Raw genomic sequence first — 25,133 nt, 5'->3', positions numbered from 1 at the left:
CCGGGCGAGGAGAGAGGTGCAATTTCAAAATGACATTTTCCCAGGGGAAGGCTGCTGCTTCTCTCCGGAGGAAGAGCATTCCTCCTCCTGAGCTCGTGCTTTCCCAGAGAGGGTTATTTCTGTGTCATCACTGACAGCTAAAGTGCCTCTTAGGAGAGCAGGCACATCACCAGGAGGACGCAGTCATTTCCTCCCTTATAATCAAGAGGGTGGTTTGGCCAACTCTACCATTAGCAAGTTGATTTATCTCCTACTGATTCATCGGTGTCTTAAGCTTGTCCTACTCCCAGGCTTTCTGCTCCATGTCTGTGTTCAGGGTCCTAGAGGCTTCTGCCTCCACGTTTTCCTTGAAGAAAAGGGGATTTTTTTCTCCAAGCATCCAGTTGGGCAACTGATTGAATCTGCTAAGCTGCAACAGTTTTGCATCACTTACATAACTCTCTTCATCCTAATGGAAAACAACTAATTTTAGAAAAACTAAAAGACAACCCTGCTGTAAAAACTATAACTGTGGAAACTCAAACTATTTCCTCACCTTCTCTATAGCATTTAAACTTTTTGAAGTCCATTTCCCCCAAAACACTTAAGGTTTCTCTCCCACGCACGTTTATGAGAAGAGCAAGGAGTCTGCCATTCCTGTTGTGAGATCTCTTATTCCTCTTAAAAGCACTGACTTCAACAAATTCAAATGTCATCTCAGAAGTGGAATTAATTACTGTTTGCAGTCTTTGTAAGAATTTTTAATCAGTTTTCCTCCTATGGCAATCCAGGTGCTTGAGGAGCACCACAGTCCTCTCTTCCATCTCCACCCCACACTCTCAATGAAAACACACACCACAAATACACGAGAGCTGAGCCACAACAATGCTACTTACTTCTGGAATATAAAAACTCCTACAATTATGATAAATGAAATGAGATCAGATGTGATCCAGATTAGGCGGTACTCGTCTGGAGGCTGGAAGACAAAGAACAGGAGCAGATCTTAAAGCTGTTTATATGCACAGGGAGACCACACATTGCTGAAGTCACCACCAGGGCAGAAAGAATCACAGCATCACAGAACGGCTTGGGTTGGAAGGGAGCTCAAGGATCACGAAGCTCCAACCCCCCACCACAGGCAGGGCCACCAACCTCCACATCTCACAGCAGCCCAGGCTGCCCAGGGCCCCATCCAACCTGGCCTTGAACACCTCCAGGGATGGACGGGGATCCACAGCCTCTCTGGGCAGCTGTTCCAGCACCTCACCACTCTCTGAGTAAAGAAAGCACAGAGCTGCAGGGGTCACAGATAAATCATGTTTATGACATTTCTAGTGTCAGCCTGTCACTTGGGGTGGCATTATCAGGAAGCAAACAGGAAGAGCTTTAAGCTTTAAGCACTTTGCACGTGCTGATGTTTTCTCAGAGCTTTGTGGGCTGGAAGTTCCCTATCTCAGCTGTACCTCAAGGTGAGGTGAGAGGCTCTTTGGAAATCCAAGCCTGTGGGAAAACAAAAAATATTTCTGTCGATTTCTGTCCTTTAAGGCACAGGCAACCCTTGCTACAGCTGCTGGCCTAAGTAATAACTATTAATAATCAACTCCTGATGATGCTCAGAAGACACCCACCTATGACAGCCACCAGCAATAGCCAACAAACTTCTGCTTGGCCAGCCCAATCCTGAAGGACACGGTCCCAATTAAGGAAAAGGCTTCTGGCTTATTACCAGACCAGACACAAGCATCCCAATGGCCAATGCCATTAATGCAGACAAATAATATTTGAGAAGAATATTAGAGAAATAGAACACAATGCAGAAAGAGGAGCTCATGCAGCAGTAGGGTGACAAAGGTAAAACCAGTTGGGAACCACCAACATTGCTACCTCTGTCTCCCAGAATAGAATAATTAGTTTTTCTGGTCTCTGCCTCTTTGTGTGTCTCAATTTATCCAGCCGGAAGAGGAGGGCAATGCTTTAATTAGCTAACACTTCTGATAGGCATTTCATCCTTTATTTTCAAATTTAATTATGGAAAAGAGACCTTTGACATTGTGTTGATACTGCAGTAACACCTGTCTAATTTTCTGCATTTATTAAGACACAAAAGTGCCTTTTTCCTGATTGGAGAACACCATCATAGATGTTTTGAATGAAAACTCAGGAGGCTTCTAGGACAGAAGAAAATCTACACATCTAAGTTTTTCACTTATCCAAATTAGTATTCCACAACAACAGCCAAAATACCAGGTTCTCCTGTGGGGACAAAAGTTGTATTTCCCATGACATATCCCAAGGAATATGCAGACATGAACAGAACCTTCTGGGCAAACTCTAGCACTTTATATTGATGATTGAAAAAAAGAAATCTGTAATGCCCATAAAATCCCCAGAAAGCTCAGAGTTAGCAAAGATTTTATGAGCACAAAAACTGGAATCCAGAGAGCAACTCAAACCTTTCAGGAAGAAACTCAAAAATGCAGGCAGGACAGGAGCACCACACCGGGCACTCACGATAAGGACATCAAGTTGGGGTTAGGACCCCAACTCAAGCTTTCCACTTCCAAAGCCCTCCCCTATGGGATGCTGTGTTGGAATTTCAACAGATGGGAGAGCCCTAAGAGGAGGGCTCCAAGCATCAGCTGCTTTTCATAGCTGACAATGAGGATTTTGGAGTAAAAAACTGCCAGTGATGTACCCAAAACTCCTGCCAACTGTAGAGGAAGACAGATGTTTGCAGCAGCAGAATTCAGACAGTGATAATTTCTCATGCCAACAGATCAGTCTGCTGACCATTTTCAGTTTTCCATCTTCAGCTCACACCAGTTCAAATCTGTGTTGTCAGATACAAGCAGTAGGTTAAGCTAAGAGTAATGACATTCACAGATGCATAGATGTTCATTCATTCTGGAGGTCCTACCTCCAGCTGAAGATGCAGATAACACCTGCTGAATTCCCCTTGTGCTCATCTTATTTCCCCTTTCCCAGTGGGATCTCCCAGAGCAGTGGCAAAACAGCTGCCTCCTGTCCTACCCCCATAAAAATCTGTTACCAAAAAATAGCCCCATGGCATCCATGTAACCTCTGCAGCTGAGCTCGTTTGGGGAATACTATGATGGAACTATTTTCCCTCCTCTCCAATGTGAATGTTTTGTTTGGTTCAGAGACCCAAAGTGCTAGCAGAGCTTTCAGAGGGTTTACTGCCTGTGTGATGGGTAAGGACTCTGTTCCTAGTATGGAAATGGAGTAGCCAGAGGTAAAATCTGTCCTCATTTGGTATTAAAACCAGACAAAACTGCAAATCTAGTAGATGCTCAGCAGGTATGGAAAGGTGTTTTTACATTGAAGGAACACCAAAAAGTTGGGTGGGTTAAGTGAGACATGCAATACAATCTCCAAGGTCCCAAAATGCCGCATGGGGAGAGACCTGAAAGAAGGGTTTGTGCACTGATCTTTCTCCATCTTAGTCATACAGAGGGTAAAAACGCTCAAGGCCAATGGCACATTGAACCTGAACACCCTTGGGAAAAGCCCCTATTAATACGGATGCAGTGAACAACCTCTAAACCTTCCCCATGGTGTTCGCTGCTTCCAGGGGTCCACGGCATCTTCCTGTGCTCTGTGCTTACCATCAACCAGATGGGAAAAGGCACCTTGCGAAGGACGTGGGAGCTGTCGGAGGTGACCGACGGGACACCAGTGCACCACAGGATGGAGTACAGCCAGGGCTCATTCACAGTGTACAGATTCACGCTCAGGTTTGCTGCCAGGTAGTCTCTGCCAGAAGGAAGAGAGAGTGAGGGGTGAGTCCTGCAATCATCAGTGCCTCATCTCACTGAATCGTAGAATCATTATGGATGGAAAAGACCTCCAAGAACCCCACATCCCACTTCGATCCGTCCCACCGTGCCCTCTGAACATGTCCCTCAGTGCCACATCCCCACAGATCTGAACACCTTCAGGGATGGTGACTCCACCACCTCCTTGGGCAGCCCATGCCTGTGCCCAGCTGCTCTTTGGAGAAGAAATTATTCTTGATATTCAACTTGAAATCTCCATCTCAGAGAGTTCTCATCATCTGCACTGCTGAAACACAGACATGTTAGCTGTGAATCATATGAAGTAGGTTTTTAAAAGGGCACAGTCACCTCATAGGCAAGCCAATGGCACTGCAATCAAGTGGTTGGAATGCACAAGCTTTCTTTTCCTCCCAGGCACTACCTGCCCCAGGACTCAGCCCGCTTCAGACACATCATCATAAAGGACAGATACACCACCTCATCATGTTGGTGTAAAATTAACATCTACCTCAGATGCTCATCATGTTTCACAGGAAGTCTACTTAATTAAAAACTGATCGAGTTTGCAACATCAGTTCCTACAGCTCCCATGCCCTTGTTTTAGGGACAGTTGCAGGGATACATCTTCCTGTTTCCAGAGCAGGCATATGGTCCTCTCCAGGAGACAAAGCAAACAGCTAGGGGCCATATTCTCAGTTATTCTTTCTTTCCAGCCCCAAATGTATAATAAGACAAATCACTTAAATATAAGTTTTTTTCTCCCATCTGAAAACATGTTTCATTTCTCAAATACTTACACAAGGAATAAATTCGAACTCTAAAAAAGGGAAAAGGTCTCTGTGAGAGACAACCCACGCTTTCTGAGAAAAGGGCAAAGCCATGAGAGAGCACCGTGCATCGTTCAGACACACACTGCCAGAAGGCTGCACATGCTGTGACAGTCTCATTAAAGACGAGGCCTAACCACTCTAAACAGGTGACAGCAACAGAACATGTGAATTGTCTGCCAAAAAAGTTCTGAGAACTAGATTAGACACTGGACTAATCAAGAATCTGCCACCGAACAGAACAACACTGGAGCAGATTAACAGATAACAGGGCAGCTGCTGACGGAGATGAAAGCAAAGTCACCTTTTTCCAGAGATAACAACAGAATAAGAAATATTCAAAGATCTGTATTTCAGAAAGGATCATCATGTATGAGACACAGATGTGGCACTGAGGGACATGTTTGGGGGCATCGTGGCAATGGGCTGATGGTTGGACTTCAAATCTCAGAGGTCTTTTCCAATCTTAACAATTCTATGAGGCAAATGACCAATCCTGGGAACAGCCTGGATTCTGGGTAATGGGAGGGACGAGCTTGCACAGCTCAGGTTTTTTAACAGCAAGTCCATCTGAAACAATGCTTGTATGCAGACAAGTCCTGGGATGGTCAAGAAAGATGCTGCTGGGACAGGGATGCACGTGTGGCTGTAGAGCAACGTGCTACCAACACCACATCCAAAGGGAGGACTCTACCTGACGTCCTCGTTCGTGACCTTGGTGTAACGCAGGTTGAGCTTCACGATGCCCTTCTCTCTCAATCGCTCTGCATCCAACTTGAGGCCAGAAGTCTGCTGGAAAGCTGGAGCAATCTGCCTGACCAGCTGCCGCTCCGTGTCTGGCAGCCACATCACCTGCAAAGGCAGAGGGAGGTCAAGGCAAAGAGGGTTCACAAAGCAGATAACACCAGTCAAGGGTTGCAGATAACCAGCTTACGTTAAGTCAGAAGCAAATATGCACGATAGATTTTGCCTTATTTGTCATATAAACAGTCTAGGAGAGGCACACAGCCTCCTGGATTGATACCCAAATGCATTTCAGGATGATTAGGGAACACAAAGAAATATATAATGCATGAAAATTTAGAGGTGAAAAGGATTGAGGTACAAACAGATCAAGCCAAGGGCTCATGAGGTGAGGTCTAGTGTACCCCATGCCTAACAATCTGTCTTCCCTGCCCAATTCAGGACACAGGGACTAATGCTGACAGCACAAGATGGTGCAGGAGAAGCCTCTCAATATCCCATGGCTAAGATTAGTTTTATTCACTCTCTTTCATTAGGGCTACATCTCTTCCTACCCAAGGCAAGGCAAGGGTTTCCCAGAGTTCACACCAGGCTTTGAAAATGCATCAGATCAATTACTGTTGACAGGCTCAGGTGCCTGACATACACTGGATGCAGGAGCCAGGCTGGGCAGTTCTATTACTTGTGCCATACAGAAGGTGGAATGATTATGGCAGTACCACTCAGCTTTACATTGCTTTAACCTACATGTTCAAGACCTCATCAACATTCATCAATGACCAAACGTTTGGTCTCAAACTTGGGTGAAAAATACAGCTTCACCACCCCCACATCTCTTTGCTCACTGTTTTTCCAGTGCCCTTCATCCTTCTGTGGAAGTGGATAGTGATAGGACAAGGGGAATGGTTTGAAAGTGAGCCAGGGGAGGTTTGGGTTGGATGTGAGGAGGAAGTTTTTCATGCAGAGGGTGGTGAGGCAGTGGAACAGGTTGCCCAAGGAGGCTGTGGATGCCCCATCCCTGCAGGCATTCAAGGCCAGGCTGGATGTGGCTCTGGGCAGCCTGGGCTGCTGGTTGGTGACCTGCACACAGCAGGGGGTTGGAAGTGGGTGAGCACTGTGCTCCTTTGCAACCCAGGCTGTTCTATCATTCTGTGATTCTCTGAGAGAACAAACTAACAAGGCTGGCTGGACACTGACTTCTAGCTCTGAGCCATTGCAGTTAACTGCTTGGCAATTATAGGAAAGAAAGTCTGGAGGAGGCCTCCTTTTGCTGGTCCAGTTTATGACTGCTATCTCCCATCTACCAGACATGCAGCTATGCAAAGACCTTGGGTCCAACTTCTCAACAACCTTCTTGATGGTTCTGGACAGTGGCCAAGAGGTTTCCCTAAAGACTTCTTTCTTCCAGGACAAAGAGATTCAGTTCTCTCAGCCTCTCCTCGTACAACCTCTAATCAATCTGTAGGACTGATCTCAGTTTATCAGTCTTTATCTTCTGGTATCCCCATGCTGGACACAATTGCTGAGCAATGGAAATAATCCCATCTATTGATCGAGCAGCTATCCTATCATGAGAATAGGCCAAGGTTGTCTTTTTGCTGCCAGAGAATATTGCTGCAACCAGAAGGCAGCAGGCTCTCAAAGGTGCTCAGGATGGCCTTTGGGACCACCAGCCTGCAAGCATTTTCCTCCCCAGCACAGCTTCCAAGTAACAACCCAAATCAAGCATCCAAATGGATCAAATGAGGCACTCAAGAACTCGGGGAACCCATAAGGATGTTTACTTTTGGAAATATCACCAATCCCACAGAACTCACAGCTCGTTGCTGAATTCCCGACGCTAGGATGGTCTTCAGGGTGATGTTGATGTAAGACGTGTAATAGGGATGATCTGGTGGCAGGTCCTGGAAGTTCAGGATGAGTGATGTGTTATCCTTGATCACCTCCAGCATATCTGCTAGCTTGCAGACAGACTGGTTTGCAGCTTCCAAGTAGTCAGACCTTGAGAAGGACCCAGCTGTCCAGAAAGGGTCGTTCTGAAAGTAAAAGATCCCAGCATTACCACCATGAAGCACAGGCTCCCAAGGTGCAGGTGAAGCTCCTTTTCCATCCCACCATGGCAACAGTAGGGGCTGACAACTACACTCAGTGCCCATCTAGGACTTTGTTGAAATGTTTCTCCATGCCTCAGCTTCCCCACCCAAGGGAACTAAGAGCAATATGAGAGGAGCTATGGGATGCTGGAGAAGATGGACTCTACTAACATAAGGACATTTAGAAATGACTGTGTCTCTAAGGACATCTCCAAAACCAACCTTCCAGCTGCTGTCTTTGTCCCTCTCACCTAGCAAGAGGCATTTTCGCAGCATTCCCACTCCAACAACCACACCTGTAGGCCCAGCAAGTCTCTGTGCCACAGCACATGGAGCTCTTATTCAGACTTCCCCACCACAGATCAGAACAGCGGTGATGCTACTACAGCTCAGGTTACTACCAAGCACTGAAGGACCTTCAAACAGACACATGAAACCAATATCTGAGCTTGCATCATTGCAGTAAGCCATATTCAGGCTTGCTGGAACGTACCATACTGCTGCAGCCCTCCTTCCAGACTGCAATTAATGCTCTCCAGGAAGGTTATGGCTACAGAAAGAAGGCCCACCTGTAAGCTGATTGAGCACCAAAAGATAGATCAGCCCATCCCAAGGCAGTTCCTTTTCCCTTGGACTTTGAAAGCTGAACATCTCTGTGGATTTTTTTTTTTTTTTTCCATTTTAGAAACAATTACCTCCAAGCATAAATTAAGGGAAAAGTAACAATACAACATAGTCTCTTTTCTGTTTCCTTTATAGTCATATTTCCCTTTCCAGGGAGATGTTGGGAGTCCAGAGTAGCATCAACCAGGCATTAAGGTCCCTCCTTCCAAGTGGTGGAAGAAGCAGAGAAAAACAATCTCTCTTCCTTACCCCAGGTTGCAAAGCAGAGAGAGGACTAAGCAACTCAAATTCCCGTAGAGTGCTCCTGAAGTCTAGGCCAGTGCCCCAACCTCTGTGCAACACTACCTAAAGGCAGCTGTGAATGCTTTGGGTGGGATGTCAAACTACATGATTAGCAGTGGACTGAACTACATACAATTCATAGAGGCTTGGTCTAGATGCAGTTCAGACCACTCTACAGAGAAGCTTCCTCAAGGAGGGTTTAGGCAGAGCTTTCATCCCACGACCATGGCTGCAGGACATCCTATAGGTACGCACCCGTAGGAACCACTCTCCAGCATTGAGCGTTTCCAGGTCAGTCCAGTTGAACATGGAAGAGTGTTCGTAGGCCCGCCCTGGAAACACTTCCTCCACATTCGTTGTTCTCCTGAGTGTCTTGTCATGCATCAGAAATGGCACTCCATCATAGCTGCAAAGACACAGACCCCATTACAGGTTGAGACAAAAACCATGTAACACTTTGCTAGAGAAATGGCCATCTCCACTCCAGCTTCTCCTGTGGCTTTAAGGACCACATCAAAATCATTGTCAAGATCTTGACCAACTAATCCCCAACAGCCTCAATACCAGTTGAAATGAGACGTACCCAGAGGAAAAATGTTTTAGAAATCTGCTAGATGCTTGCATTAGTCCATTCCACCCTTCTCCAATTCATAGATTTTTTGAGTGCCAAACTCATGCATTGCAGAATCCCAGAATGGCTTGGGTTGGAAGAGACCTCAAAGATCATCTAGTTCCAACCTCCTGCTGCAGACAGGGCTGCCACCCACTGAATAACACGACAGATCAGGTTGCCCAGGGCCCCATCCAGCCTGGCCTTGAGCACCTCCAGGGATGGGCATCCACAGCTTCTCAGCTCAGACAGGACCAGCCACCACAAATGCTCAACACCAACCAAAGATGCCTGCAATGTCTGTAGCTCCAAAAACTGTCAGTGTTTTTCCATATCTTCATCCACAGACATATGCATCCACACAGGTACAAGCTATTCTCAAATGGTTAATAAGTAGATGATGAGCAATATTTTCAATAGCTCTCAGTCCATCCAGGAACTTAATGCTTATGGGCTTCAAACAAGATTCAAGGGCTACAAGCTACTAAAATTGCTCTTAAATAATCTTTTCCATTTTGAAACTGGTTTGAGGAGACACCCATGCTCACATGAGTAGCTATGCTCATGCATCTTAAATAAATCCATCTTTAAAGAAAACCCACCTCTCAGAAGAAACCAAATAGCCAAGTGCATGCCCTGTGGTTTTTAAGCCGCCTAGATAGAACAGAACAGCAGTTCTGGGAAGCCTACGAAGCTCTTCAAGCTTTCTTTCAGACCAATTTTCTGTGGCTGGATCGTTGGTGGGATAATGAAGGCTTTTATTAAAGGCTGGAGGACAATTGTCTGCACTCAAAAATCAAGATAAACTCTGCACAGCCAGCCTGATTACAGTGACATTTTCCAAAGCAAAGTCTTGAATGAAGCCCATCTTCATACTAGGCAGATAATGTCCGGAAATGAGGTGGGGTTAAAAGACAAAACCTATCTGAATTAGGAGATAACTCTGAGCACTCACCCACAGAGCTACGGGGAGTACAAGACAACAATTGGGGATGATGGAGTAAATGCTGTCCCATCTTTACCACTGCCTGCTGAAGTCCCTTATCACAAAGGGATAAGCTCACTTGCATCTTATTTGCTGTTTCTGGTGTGCACCATGCCAACATGTCCCTCTCCATCCAAAGCAGCATGCTGACACAGCAACACCATGCTCAGCTGTGCACCACACTTCTGCAGTTAGAAGAGTTTTTAATATTTACAGTCAAAAGAAAGGTGCTAAGAAACTGCAGTATGATGAGCGTGGACTGTTTAAGGAAGATAGGTGCTCAAGCCTTAACATCTTGCAGCAGAGCATCATTAGATACCGCTGAGCCTTAACCACAGCATGGAAACTAATGGGGCACTTCACACTGACTCCCTTCTGTCCATTCCCTCCCCGTACAGAGCTGCTCAGCACAATGCAGGGAGAATCACGACCAACATATTAGCAGGTATAGGTCAGAAGAAATAATTCAGAGTGAGAAATCAGAGCTTCAGAAGAGAGGTGAGAGGAGACGGAAGATAGGAGGGGAACATGGAGCAATACTAGGCTATTTCTGCTTGAAGCAAAGAAGCTTTGAATGCAGCAGTGCTGGCTTTGTAACCAGAACCACCCAGTTTGGAGCATCACTGGATAGGGAGCAGGATGTGATGTATGTGACTATGTCCCAGTGGCCTACCTATATTCTTCTAGAGGAGGAATGAGTGGGAAGTATGGAAACATCCCAGGAGGTGAACTGAAAGTGACCCTGCAAGACACACTGAAGAGCACTGTTCAAGCAAACTCTTCCTAAAACTTCTGCCAGCTGTATTGATAGCTCTGGTTTTGGCCTGAATGCCACTGAAGGCCTCTTTTTATAGAGCATCCTGGGTCTCCCCAGAAGGGCCTCGGATAATTGATCCATTAAGAGCATCATCATTTGAGCTGTGCGATGCTTGGAACGCTCCTCTGAGATGCCTGGAGGGTGGCAACATGGAGAGCTCTTGGATCTTTTCAAGCTCTCCTCCTCCCAGAGTCTAGCCTTCTCTCTCGTCAGGGATAAAGGAGGAACCTATTCAGTTATTCTTTCACAATGATTAATAATGTAATTTTTGAAAGAAGGATTTTTATTCCTAATATCCCAATCCTTCCTTCGTCTCTCCACAATGACTCCCCAGGGGAAGAAATTCTGTCAGTTTTCACGTTCTTTCAAACAATTAGGGAAGGAAAGGAAGCACCATGACAATTAAGCTCCAGAATCTCTCTTCCACCAGGCAAAACTACCTTTCCAACTTTCAAAGAGAACAGGAAAAAAAAAGAAAGAAAATACCAGCCTTGTGTCCTAACTGTATTTATACCTGGAACCCAGAAAACTGAGGGATCACCAAGATAAGGCACTGCATCTCCCTTCACGCCACTTCCACCTTCTTGCAATACATGCAAAAAACGGTTCAGAAAGGAAGACTATTAGACAACAATCACACTCCTGGAATAAAGCACGGTCCTCAAAGTAACTCTAAATGACATCTAAATTGGCCTTGTCAACTCAACACTTGCCTGCAGGGAAAGATTTTTTGATGGGCAACTGTCAGGCCAGGTTCCTCCTTCCCCCTGCAGTAATGTGAAGTGAAGGAGGGCAGGGGAATGATTTTACTCCTGTGCTGCTAAATCACTGCGGACAGTTTTGCAAGGCTGGTAAAACCCTCCTGAAGACCTGCAGCACAAGGAAGTCACTTTGGGATCACTTCTTTCTCCACACTGCCCAGTAAAAGTCATTTTTAAGCATTTCTGCCTTTCCCCAAGACCAGCTGACTTCAAGCCATGATAGAAACCAGGTGCAGTGTGTCCCTGTAGTAAAGCAAGTTCTAGGATAAACAGCTGTCTTTGGGTTAATTACTATTATTTTCGTAAGAAAAGGAATCCAGGTTCTCTCAACTGGACAACTTCACCTTCAGCCATCATCTCAGTGGAATGATTTGTAGCATCAGTGCACTACAAGTAGACACAGCTAGGAGTTCATAGAATCACAGAATCATTACAGTTGAAAAAGGCCTCTAAGATCCCCAAGTCCAACCCCAAGCCACCCCACCCTGCTCACTGACCATGCTCCCTGTTATCACCCCTACCCTTTTCAGGAACACCTCCAGGGATGGTGACTCCTCCACCTCCATGAACAGCCATGTTATGTTATGAATTTGTTACCGCTCCTTCTGAGAAGAATTTTTTTCTAATATCCAACCTAAGCCTCCCCTGGGAGTTATCAGACACATTCACCATGAGAGCCCCTTTCAATGGGAAAGACCAGTATCAACCAGACAGCAGGTAGAGACCCAAGAGCATGGTTTGGGCTGTGCATAGAGAAAGCCTCCATGCTCACACCAAGTATGACATTGGCTTACCTGAGTACGACATCAGCCTGGACTCCATATATCTTCTGCTCCACCGCCTTCTGGAAGGACATCAGGGTATTTTCTGGTGCCAACTGTGACCCCAAAAAAAGAGCAGTAGAAGTTTAGCAGTATGTGAGCACACGTATAAAACACAAAGTCTGAAGATGACCAATGCTTTTCACCCCATCCTCAAGATGGAGCTCAGTGCAGGCACATCATAGCCTGCAGCACTAGAAAGCCAAATAGGAAATTGGTGCATGAGAGATTTGCTCAGTGTGGTCCCCAAACAGAGGACCCACAGAAAGCAATCATTCATGTGATGCCAATTCTCTATCCACAGGCTCTGCGTAGAGCTACCTTAATGGTTCTTTATTCTCCTGCTTTCCTATGCAAACAGTGATTAAGATGCCACTATGGAAAAAAGAAAGTCTATAGATCAGGGTATAACCCCTACCATGGGGAACAACAAGACTGCAGGTCCTGTAGAAAACATTTCATTGTCACATCTCTCCATCAGTAAAGTAATCAATCATTAAAAATAAATATCAGTTGATTTCTCTTAATAACAAATATTCCAACACTGAAGCAAAATTAGCCTTGGGCCTAGAAAACATATCCCTATAGTAATCACAGATAAAGACTCAAATGTTAGTTCAAACTCATCCCTATAAAATGGACCAGATGGCAGCAGAATTAGGCTTTGTTAAAAACAATACAGGATGAGAATGAATGCTTTGTTTTTCTACAAAATCAGTACAGTTAAACCCAAAATGCCCATAAACTGACAGGCAGAGCAGGAAAAAAATCCAGATAGCTACAGAGAGAACCTGACAGGCTGCACTAAAATACAAGTACACCAAAATAAAGCAATTTTGAAAAAACATTTTCTTATTTTCCAGTTCTGCTGTCAGTTTTAGTGCACCTGTAGCATCCTCTTCTTCCACTCACCCCATAAGGAACAGTAATTTCCATCAAGGGACAATAAGGATTCACAAGCCATGATTTTCAACCGTCACTTAATGATTGGGAAGAGGATAACTTTAAGAACAAAGACCTAAAGGCACCATGCAAGCAACATGCACAATAAACTTTTATATTTAAGGCGTCTGCCCAGAGAGGCTGTGGATCCCCGTCCATCCCTGGAGGTGTTCAAGGCCAGGTTGGATGGGGCCCTGGGCAGCCTGGGCTGCTGTGAAATGTGGAGGTTGGTGGCCCTGCCTGTGGTGGGGGGTTGGAGCTTCATGGTCCTTGAGGTCCCTTCCAACCCAAACCATTCTGTGATGCTGTGATTCTATGATTCTATGATCTTTAAAGCACCTTCATTTTCTTATTAACTGGTTGATTTAAACACTCAGGTTGACAAGCTCTGGGGCAAAGTAACCCAAGCAAATACAGTTCAGAAATGGCAGCAACACAACCTTGGTACAGATACAGAATGTCTGCACTGAATGCCTCTGGCTCAAATCACACACCACTATCAGTAAGTTTTCTGTTCGTTCAACAAAACCAACACTGAGGTGCATCATCTTCCCCCCAAAAAGCTCCCAGTCAATGCCTGGCTTGTCTAGGCAGGAACCAACATCCCACCACATCCCCTAGCCCAACCCTGTGCTGGGTCACATAAGGTCAGATGAAAAGAGTTTTTTGAAGAGATCCACGATGCCCAGAGCTGTCACCAGGGAGCAGCAGCCCCACGAGGATCCCAACCTCAGCTCCTCAGCTCCCAGCATCTCGAGTTTCTTTTCCAAGTAGCTCAGGTTTCCTCGGGGTGAGCACTGCAAGGCGATCCACTACTCGGCGCTGGGCTGCGCTCAATATTTGCTTTCAGAGGTTGCAGGAGTTGCAAGGAAATAAAGCATGCAGTGCTCAAACTAGAGACTAGAAACTCAAAGGCAATGCGAGACCACCAGCCCAAGCCAGGAAGGGTTGGTGGCTGGATGCAGCACAAGTCCCAGCTCAAGAGGTGACACCGAGCTGCAACTCAACCCGTGTCCCTACAAGCAACCTCACCAGGGATGCAAATGTGCCAGAAATAGAAAACAAAATGTGCTGAGCTGTAAATCATCTCTTGGGCGAAGGAAGACTGGAAAAGGCAGGCTGGACTACCTCCACTAAGCAATCGATGTAAAACCCTTCACCAAGGGTAGGACAAAGATGAAGGGCGCTGCTGTTACCCACCTGTGCAATTAAAAGCCCACGTTGCATGAAGCAGGGCTAAAGGAAGGCAAAGAAGCCTGGCCAGAACAGCAGCATCCCTCTGAAAAGGTGGGGAAGGGTGGCCAAAGTCTCCTCCATCAGCTAGGCTGGGGAAAAGTGAGTTTAGACAGAGCCAAGACTGCACACAGAGGCAAAAAATGAAAGCCACATAGGCAAACAGTCTTCTGGAGATGGGATTTTAGGATTTCAGTCTGTCAGAAGGGAAAAATTTGGCCATGCAAAGACAGCAGGGATGCTCATGCATCTTAGTGGCAATGTTGTAATAACAGACTGCACTGGGATTGAGTTTCAGAGCAGTATGCCTGATGGTCCCATCCCCAGCACTGAGAGATATCACTGAGCCTAACCCCAACGGAGACAAGATCCCAGCCCCAGGAGTGGAATATTTCACTCCTGCATCATCCTCAGTCCCTACACAGGTTGCAGTCCAAGCTTTGCTCTTCAGGGACAAAACTGAACCCCATCAGAGTGGCATGCAGGTGCTCAGATAGGAGGCACACCTATTCCTTTCCAAGGAACTCAATCTCCAGAAACTAACAAGTTAAACAAACTCAGAGAACCCCATGCAGGTCTATGCTGGAGTTGGACTCGATGATCCTTATGAGTCCCTTCCAATTCAGGATATTCTATGATTCTATGTTGCTATTTCAGCTGTTCCAAAAACAGATTGACACTTTGGTTCCGACCATCAAAATGCACTCTGAGGAGCTGTAACGTCATCTTAATCACAACCACTAGAAGTGAAGAGCATCACCCGAAGAGCATCACAGATGGGAGAACATCGCTGGCTGCCCTAAACCAGCAAGCAGCACAGACGTCAGCAGAGGTGCTCTCTGCAGTGCTGTGCCCCACGATGGTGTCATGTCTCATCAATGTAAGTAACTGCATCTCTAATTGAGTCCATCATTGATGTGGAAAGCTGTCCTTCTGGTCCTTCTAACCTTTTCAGCTGATTCTAGCCTCAAGGAGACTAAATGAGCCACTCACACTAATGACACGACCCAGTAGAGTTCAACCAGAAGCCAAGAAGGCAAACTGATATCTGTCCCCTAAAATCAAATATTGCTTGTTCATAGCGTCACAGAATGGCTTGGGTTGGAAGGGACCTCAATGATCATCGAGCTCCAACCCCCAAGTTCCTCTGGTACCTCTTTGGAAACAGGACCTCTCTGTACAGTGTGAGCTTGTGAATAGGGAAAATCAGAGTAACAGATGTTTGCATTGTCCCTGCCTGTGTCTGTGTCTCTCCGGGAGAGATGGAGCTGAAAACCCCAGATTCTGACTGTGACATGCAGAGATGTGTCTAAGGAGGACAACAGTTGGTGCAAAAGTTGCATGCTTACTGTTCTACAGCAAAACTGCAATAACTAAATAAATACATAATCCTGCTTGTGTTACCCTCTGTCTCTGCCCACTTTATTTGATGACTTTCCTCCTTAATACCATCAAGCAAATTATATCAAATCCCAAATCTGGGTTTGCAGCAATCCAATGCAACTGGATACAATCTGCTGATTAAGAAGTCAGCATTGTGATGAAGGGAGCAATGACCTCCAAATCTATTCCACCAACTATGCCAACTTCCATTGAACGCCACAGACAGTGCCCTGTGCAGTTTCTTAAAGCTGTTCCTCCTCTGCCCTTGGTTTGATAGTTTCAAACCCCTGCAAGAATCAGCCTGCTATTCAGATTGCTCCTGTGAGTGAAGACACAGCAAGTAATTTCTAGAAAATTGCCCAAGAATGAACTCATTTTGACTACTTCTGTGCTCAGAAGCAAATACTTTCAAAAGGAGCACTGAAGCCAAGAGCTCTGGACCTTCCTTAATGAATATTGTGAAAGTGCACAGCCAGCTGGACATCACTACACTGCTTTCCTTCTAATTAGCACTGCATCACTGCATCATTTGCATGTTAGGGAGGCTAATGATGAAGCCTGCACAGAAGAAGCAAATTTGTTCCAAACCCTAACTGCAGCCACAACAAGTTTTAAGGATTTTCTTCCCATCCATAAGCATCATTTTAAAATTTGGTTTTAGTTCTCCATTCCCTGTTGTCTCCTTGTGAGCCAATAACTGGACTTAAAACACAAGGTGTGATGAGGGCAATACCTGAGAATTGGAGTTTTCCTTCCATGAGAAGATGTCTTTTGGATGTTCTCTTTGTGGCTGGGATCTGCCAGTACTTTCACTTTCATTATTAAGGTCCCACTGTGCCACTATGAGGCAGTAACAACACTTTTTTTTTAAAAAAGCATCTTTAATCCTCAGTAATTCAAGGTATTTTATAGAGCACCTGCATCTAACATTTCTAGAAAATGCTTTACTTATGCTGAAAATAAGTGAAAAGGTGCAAAGCAATAGTATTGCCTTGGAGAGCAGGATAGAATTTTAAGCAAAAAACCATTAGAGATTTAATGAGAAAGCATGTGAAATCTCATTTTTGGTGTATCACATGCAGAAGTCAAACCTTGATTTAATTAAAGAACGCCTTTGTATAGACTGGTTCCAGTGAATACGAGCTCCTCTCCAGGTCTGACAGAAGACGTGAGTTCTGTTTGCTGCTATAAATTGGACCTCTGGACTGGTTACCTGGCCATATCTTTAATAATTAGGGGTAAATAAAACGTAACAGAAAGAAGTCACAGGGTTTTCACTAGCTGAAGGCTCTCCAATAAGCCACAGTCCCAACCGAAAGTCTTCACTACTGGTTTTATCAATAGTTGACATTACAAGATGGCAAAACACCATCTCAGAATTGCCAGTGAATGTCAGAATCTTTACACACTGGAACAGGTTGCCCAAGGAGGCTGTGGATGCCCCATCCCTGCAGGCATTCAAGGCCAGGCTGGATGTGGCTCTGGGCAGCCTGGGCTGCTGGTTGGTGACCTGCACACAGCAGGGGTTGGAACTGGATGAGCACTGTGGGCCTTTGCAACCCATTCAAGGCCATTGTATCATTCTATGATCTTCACCTACAGGTATGTTAAAAAAAGAAAAAGCAAGAGACACCACAACTCCACATGTGTATATTGCTGGAATTCTCCTGAAAGCAAAGCCATGTGTTCCCTGCCAGGGCAAAACATTCCCTTTAAACATCTCAAAAGGCAAATCATGATCACAGAACCACTGAGATTGGAAAAGACCTCAAAGATCATCCAGAGCACCCATCCACCTATCACCAATATTTCCTCACTATACCACGTTCCTTAGTACAACACCTAAACATTGCTTGAACACCTCGAGGGACGATGACTCAAACACCAGCTCCACAAAGTGCTTCATCCCATTAATGGGTACTTTTCCACCCCAAACTTGTGCAAAGCCAAAAACGCCCTTCCCTGCACAGTGCCTGTGCACGGCGTGGAGACAGCTGCTGCCTGCCAAGGAGAGCTCAACAGCATGCAAGCCCCACGTGCTCTGTGACACACAGACAGATGTTGGGATGGTGCTGTTGCAACATGCTGAGAGCCAGCTGTCTGGGTGGGTTGCCAAAATGTTCATTTCAATGCTATTTGTAGCCTCCAGCTCTGAAATTCGGAGCCGTTCTCATCTCTGACATGCTGGGATTGGTTCCACAGCTTTAGCCCTATGGGGTTTTTTGTTTATTATTTTTACTAATATTATTTATTTATTTTAAGAACCACCAGTACCTTTCTGGTCCCAATAACAGGAGGTGAATTTTTAGGTTCAGTGCATTTTCCTAAAGCTGAAATACTGAGTATCCCAAGCTCTTTGGGTTCATTTAGGCTGGAGCTTCATGATCCTTGAGGTCCCGTACATCCCAAGCCAGTCTATGATTCTATGATTCTTTGGGTGGTTTACCTGCAATTTGTGGTCAAATTTTTCTCATAAGGAATGTACACTGAGGGTAAAACTAAAAGCAAGCAGAACTCAATATCATGGAGAGCACCTTCTTCAAATCTCAAACCAAAACACAGCTTGTTTCAGCTCTAAGCAGCCCACAGGGGAAAGCATCTGGGAGAAGACTTTAAAGAAGCAAATGGAGACTGAAACTCGTGTCTAGTTGGATTAAATTATTCATTTTCACTTCAGATTTGGTCCCAGCTTTGTCTCCCACCAAAACTCATGTTTTGGTGTATCTTCAGTGTAAATATCACAAGCACTCAAATCTATTGGCATTGAAGACAGAATGCAAGTAGACTGCTGAAAATAGAATAAAAAGGATGGAGGACCAAGGACACCTGCTTGTAATGCCATCAAACTAGATTAACATGCAAAAGTTTCAGAGACCCCCATCTCCTGTTTTAGGGTGTCAAATGACTCTCATACCCACCAGCACAACAGCCCTTCAAAGTGACAGACATCAAAAACGTCTGGTGCCCTCAAAGCCTCACACACCACTGCTATTTACACTGATGCTCTCCTGGGAGTCCAGATGGAAAGAAAGATGCTGAAGAGTTAACTTAAAAAAAAAGCCTTTAAAAAGAAACCAATTGATCAACTAAAAGAAAGGGTTTTTAGCACCCTGATAAGACATTTAGCACAATGAGAAATGGACACGACTGGATGATATTTAGGCAAGGGAAAGGAGGAGTTATGCAGAAAAGCATTTCCAGAGATGAATTAAAGAGCAGAAAAGGATGACACCAAAGAGATACCTCTTGAAGGAGCATTACCACCATTACAAACTGACAGCCATTGTGGAGACAGTAGGTCACCTGTACTGCAAAGAGCTGTGCCTCATCTAGGTACTGATGCCTAGATGCTTCCCAATTTTTCTTCTCTTTCTGCTTAGAATGCAAGGACATACTCCACCAGCATTTTAAGATAAATCACATGAGCCACTTGGCCTCTGTTCCTCATTTTTTTCCTCCACAGAACGAGGACAGCAGTTGAGTTGCAGTCAGATGCTGCAAACGATGCTCTCAGATATTCTACAGGAATGAGAGAAGGGAGATAGGCTGGGTGCACACAGGGAGGACAGCAGGTTGTAAAACACAGGGGAAGTTCATTGCCCACGTATGAGGAGCAGTCTACCTCAGCATGCTGGGTGAATCACTGTACTGGGTCATGCATCCCTCAAGAAGAACTCACACATGAATTTTTCCAATAAAAGGCTCAGTTTCACCTTTTTTTTTTTTTTTGCCTTAAAAACCATGCTATCACCCCAACAAATCTTTTATCTCAGGACAGCAAGCATCTTCATCTCATAGATCTCCTGTGCTGGTTGTCATCAGAACAGCTCTAAACTATTTGTACCTTTCTAGCATAAGAACATGGGTCATGTAAATGCAGCATTACAGATCCAATCCTGCCAGACTGGTGAAACAAGCAGCTGTTGGGCTCCACCAGAGAGCCTGCTTGTCTGCACAGCTCACAAATCACATCTGTCTTGCTTCAGGAGATCTGAAAAAAACCTTGCAGAGCTGTTTATCATCTCCAGCCCCACTAGATCCAGCATCACCTTGGGATCCAAACTCCCAGGCTCTGAAGACTTTTGATCTGGGTACTGCTCAAGGGAGGATGTCTGTGTCCTACAGCCTGGTCTCCACACCCCTCTCTCAGCTGTTTCCTTCTCACCAGCTCCGCTAGGCTCCATCTCTCCAAATTAAACCTACATACAATTGGGTTCAACAGCAAAAGTGTACTAAGTAGCCCTGAGAAAACATGATCCTATCAGCAGAAATGCCTTTTGGCAAGGCTTCAAAATCACGACTGTTCAAGCATACCTGACATTGCACAACCTTAGGACTTGCACTATATGTTAGATGAAGTTTTCCAGACTCGGGATGTCATTAATTGGAGCAGGTTGCTCAGGAAAGTGGTGGAATGACTGTCCCTGGAATTGTTCCAGAACTGTGGAGATGTGGCACTGAGGGACACGGTCAGTGGGAATGGTGGGGGTGGTCTGGGGCTGGAATTTGGTGATCTTAGTGGTCTTTTCCAACCTTAATATTTCTATGATTTTATATAGTGAAAGCTGGGCAATCCCAGACATGAGTACAGGCTGGGAGAGGAATACCTTGAGAGCAGCCCTGCGGAGAAGGATGTGGGGATCCTGATGGTCAAAAAGAGGGACGTGAGCCAGCAGTGCGTGGTCACAGCCCAGAAGGGCAGCAGTCCCCTGGGCTGCACCAACAGAGGGGTGGCAGAGGGCAGGGAAAGGATTGTCCCCTTCCACTCCACTCTAGTGACAGAAAGCCAGCTCATTCTATCAGGGAAATGATGAAGGGAAGAACTGTGCTAAACAGCTCTTGGTCCACAATTCCACATTCTGCTCTAAGGCATCCTTCACACCACTGCTTTATTATTATTATATTTATTATTATCATTAACCTTTGCAACTGTCTTCATCCTAACATGCAAGCAGCATCTTCTCAGGCATATTTATTCCATATTGTAAGGATTGTTTGGTGGCTCCAAGAAAGAACATAATACAAAGAAAAGACCGAGTATCTGCTGAAAGTCTTGCTCAAAATAAGATACAGTCAGTTATGCATAAAATAGTACGGTCTGGAGAACACAATAATTTTATAGGCTGTTTACAATCATAGATTCATATCAGTTGGAAAAGACCACTAAGATTCCCAAGTCCAATCCCTGACCCACCCCCACCACCTCCACTGACCGGAGTTCTGGAACACCTCCAGGGATGGTGATTCCAGGGATTCCCTGAAAGCCTGTTTCTCTCTCTAGGGACAGGATCTAAAAACTCTACAGGGATAAAGACTTATAACAGATCTTTGTGTTTTCCTGCTGTGCAGGACTAAGTTCTCACACAGTTCCTTCTGGCCTTCAAGGCTGGTACAAACTCTGTGGGACAGTAAAAAGCATTTGTAATGCCCAGAACTTCATTCCATCATTCACAGAGGCAATTTAGTTAAAAGAGCAATACAAATTGAGCTGGTGTGTCAAGGGATTTCTTAAAGAAATGAATAATTAAAAAGAAAGAGAACTGAAACAAAATACTTCAGGGTTGTAGTAGGCGTTAATCTCTCTTAGTGCTCACACTTGCACTTGCAGAAGAGCTCAAGCACACTCCAGCCTGACAAATACATTTTGACAACCTACAGAGATGTTTCCTTCTTTGAATGTAAACAAAAATGTTAGCTGGGTGTCTAAAAAAAACACATTTCCAAGGCCAGTGTCTACACTGCAGTGTGCCATCTTGTTACAAGGTCGATTAACCAACAGGGTGAGATGGAGGTACATCTGTGAAACAGATCCAAAAGCACCCAGGCTGTAGATTCAAACCAGTGTATCCAAATACAACAGGGCACCATTACCTACACCAGAGCTGTGACCAAACCAGCAAGTCCCATCTTTAATCCGGGCACAACCAGAAATTCACTATGATTTCAAGGTCTACCCAGAGACAGATGACAGGAATGTTTCATCACCTTGCTCTGTCTCACGATGATCTGCAATGAAGGATTGCAGTGCAGCCATGTAGGCTCAAGCACAGCTTTTTTGTCTGTTTTTGTGGATTGCCACATACTCAAGGCATCTTGCTGTGAGCTGAGGTTAACCACTATTGGTGAAGTCCTGCAAAGGACGCAGACCCCAAACCATTTGCCATAAATATTCTCCAGAGAGCAACCTGGAGACCATTAGACCCAGTACTATCTCATAGGCAGGCAGAAGAGTTGGACACCACAGCACTGAATGTGAAGCTACTCACCATCGGTGCCCCACGGTGACCTATGATGGCTGGCTTTGGTCCCAGAGCCTTCTTCTCCATTATGCAAGGGGATGAGATGGTGAGGGGGACGAGGTAAAGTGCAACTACGACCGCGAGGTATGCAGTGATCATCAGCATCTGAGAAGCTGGGGGTGGAAAGAGAGAAAGATGGTGAAAATGTTGGTCAAAGTCCTCCTACCGCAGGGCGAAAGTCAAGTGACCTTCCTCCTGCTTCAGAGCAGAGGCTGCTCTACAGCCATCGCCCCCAGCACAACAGCAGATGTCCCTGCTTAGGAAAAAGCATTCTATTAAACAAATCTGCCAACAAAATCTAGTCAAGTCGTAGAATGATAGAAGTCCTGAGTGAGGTAACCTTGGAACTCACAAGGCAAATGTTTGCAATAAATGCAAGACGGAGAAAGCAAATTTTAAAGGAAGGTCACAACAGTCCAGCTATGGTTTTGGCCACTATTGATCTGTTTTCATGCTTTTTGAATCCAGCATCCAACAGCCTCATTCAAGTGCCAGAAAGTAACACTAGTAACTTTTCCAGTTTATAGGATAATAGAATCACAGTGTTGGAAACAACCTGCAAGATCATCTAATCCAACCATCTTCCCATCACCATGGCTACCACAAGGTACTAAACCATATCTTGTAGCTCCTCATCCAGACAGATAATTCCTCCTCTCTCTGGAAGAGTTGTCAGTCACCCATAAAGCACTCAAGGAACTGAAAGGCTTCTCAATAAGTGAGTTCATGCTATGTCCTGCACCACAAATGTATGGTGTCATGATGTTGTGTATTATTTGGTGTCAAAACCACTAGAACTGGCTGGGAGGTGATCCCAGCCCAATGCTCATTTACCCTATGAACATCACTGATCAGGTTTCTAGGGTCTAAGCAGCTCAGATACAGAGAATAAGCTTGAAATATATTTTGGCTAGTGGTCTGCACCTACAAGGAAAGGATGCCTCAACACATGGGTCACGGACCATGTTAAAATGGATTGGAAAACTACACCTAGCCATTCACACAGGGCAACTGGGAAGATGCAAAAAAAAAAAAGAAAAAGAAAAAAAAAAAGAAAAGAAAAAAAAAATACAAGCATGAAAAATACAACCAAAGTTCATTCTGTCAAGTTTGCAGTTGGATGGTCTGTTTGGAAAGAGGTCTCCTGGTGAGCACCCAAGCTAAGCAAACAGGACAAATTTTCCACTTTGTGCAACGTGGAAGGACCAATACAACTTTCAGATGCAACCTATTCTTCCACTCCTCTAGCTCTTACTGACCACACCAAAGAGGTCTGAGCTCTCAGGGCATGTTTCTCACATTCCCCCTTGCTACTCAAGGCTTCCAGGGCTGCTCTGAGCTCACTGTTTTCTATCTGACCTCAGAAATAGGCTTTGAAAACAAGATACTGTTTTTCTAAATTACTGGAGTCGTTCAAAAAACTTCTGTTCTGCAGGTCTGGAAAACAGAGCGTAGAAGATTAAAGAAAGTGCCAATTTACCAGGGAAAAAAAAAAAAGGCAGGTACTGAAAAGTATCAGATGTATCAAAGAAAGAACAAGAACGTACCATTGGAGCAATGATTATAGGTGCACCAGTTATTTCCAAAAGACTACTATTACTGAGTGGAATTTTCAATTTTCCCTTCGTAAGGGACTGTATGTTCTCACAGAGATTTCATTTTTTAAAAAGAAAAGCTAAACTGAAGAGCAACAAAAAAGAATTTATACTACCGTGTCAACAATATCTGCACCAAGAAGTACATGAACTCCTCTAGGTAAGACACTTTGAACAAGTAAACTGACCCTGAAATACATAGGGAAATATAAGATCCAGTGATACAGAAAAGATGAGCATTTTTCCTTTTTAAAATAATAATAATAAAAAATACCAGGAGCAGAAAAAGAAAAGGGAAACAGCTTCCTGGCTTGTATTAAAAATAAATTAGAACAAAAAAAAAATCAGAAAAAACAACTGCAAGAGAAAAGCTGTGAATTCAGAAGGAGCCCATGCAGCCCCTGTGCTAGGCATTACCAGAAATCCTTCCCCAGCTGGCAGCCTAATTACATGCTAGGACATATTTAAGAAGAACCAGGTACACCTTTCTTTGGCATATTTATACATTAAGGCAGAGCAATTCTTTCTTTGAAGGTCTCTCCGGATATCAAAATCTTTCAATCTGCAGCCACCACCTTCCTCATGCATAACACCCTCTCCTTGGAAGTCTTTCACAAGTGTTGCCAAATCCTTCCAGGGCTCCCATCTTGCTGCAGGTTAAATACCAATTAAAATCACTGCTCTGAAACTGGCACGGAAAACATCCATGGACATCCTTAGGAAAAATGCAACTGAGGGTACAGAAGGAGCACATTATTTTCCAAGAAAACACAAAGCTTGGACTTGGGAGAACCCATGGCAATGAGATGCACACAACGTGTTTCAGTGGATAGGACCACAGAATCATAGAATGGGTTGAAAAGGAACACAATGATCATCTCGTTTCAAACCCCCTGCTATGTGCCAACCATCAGGCAGAAGAACTGGGTTACGTGTGTCCTTCACTTCTCTATTCCCTTAGAGATCTTTGATCACGTCTCAATGTGCGTTTTGGAAGCATCTAAGCACTGGGTCAGATCCTGCTGAGCCCTCTAATGTATCACAAGCAACAAATCCAGGAAGGCTTTCAAGAGACAGGTCCACCTAGAAATGCATGTGAACAAGACCCAAGTTGCTGGGGAAAAGACAAAGTGCTTATAAGAGAAGAACACTGTGTGTTAGCTGTGGAGGATGCAACTTCCTATTGCAGATTAGAGGAAGTTCAGATGCTTTTATTCATTACATCATTGAAAACAGCCCTTTCACCCCCAGCCCTGCTGTGGTTCCAACAACAAGGCGTCATTCATGGGATCTGGGTGTATCCACAGCCCAGAAGCTCCCCTTCCAGCCAGGTTTTGA

The 25,133-nt window shown here is 44.9% G+C and overlaps 1 protein-coding gene across 5 annotated transcripts in view; it reads right to left on the bottom strand.

The window, feature by feature from the left end:
- Nucleotides 1-25,133, bottom strand: part of GDPD5 (glycerophosphodiester phosphodiesterase domain containing 5) — a 157,954-nt gene that overhangs the window by 8,524 nt on the left and 124,297 nt on the right. For 4 of the 5 annotated variants that reach the window (XM_085216657.1, XM_010706274.4, XM_085216659.1 and 1 more), the window contains exons 8-14: nt 22,168-22,313; nt 12,317-12,399; nt 8,605-8,755; nt 7,168-7,386; nt 5,301-5,458; nt 3,609-3,756; nt 876-958 (exon numbers count right to left, since the gene is read on the bottom strand). In XM_085216657.1, the coding sequence (XP_085072783.1) occupies nt 876-958; nt 3,609-3,756; nt 5,301-5,458; nt 7,168-7,386; nt 8,605-8,755; nt 12,317-12,399; nt 22,168-22,313 (988 nt within the window). The remainder of the gene's footprint in view (nt 1-875; nt 959-3,608; nt 3,757-5,300; nt 5,459-7,167; nt 7,387-8,604; nt 8,756-12,316; nt 12,400-22,167; nt 22,314-25,133) is intronic. The other variant, XM_085216660.1, reaches the window with a different exon arrangement.

This window comes from Meleagris gallopavo, chromosome 1, assembly GCF_905368555.1.
Source record: "Meleagris gallopavo chromosome 1, MGAL_WU_HG_1.1, whole genome shotgun sequence".
In the NCBI taxonomy this organism is placed as follows: domain Eukaryota; kingdom Metazoa; phylum Chordata; class Aves; order Galliformes; family Phasianidae; genus Meleagris; species Meleagris gallopavo.
The sequence above is the reverse complement of the archived record's forward strand: the minus strand, read 5'-3'. Positions and strand labels throughout refer to the sequence as shown.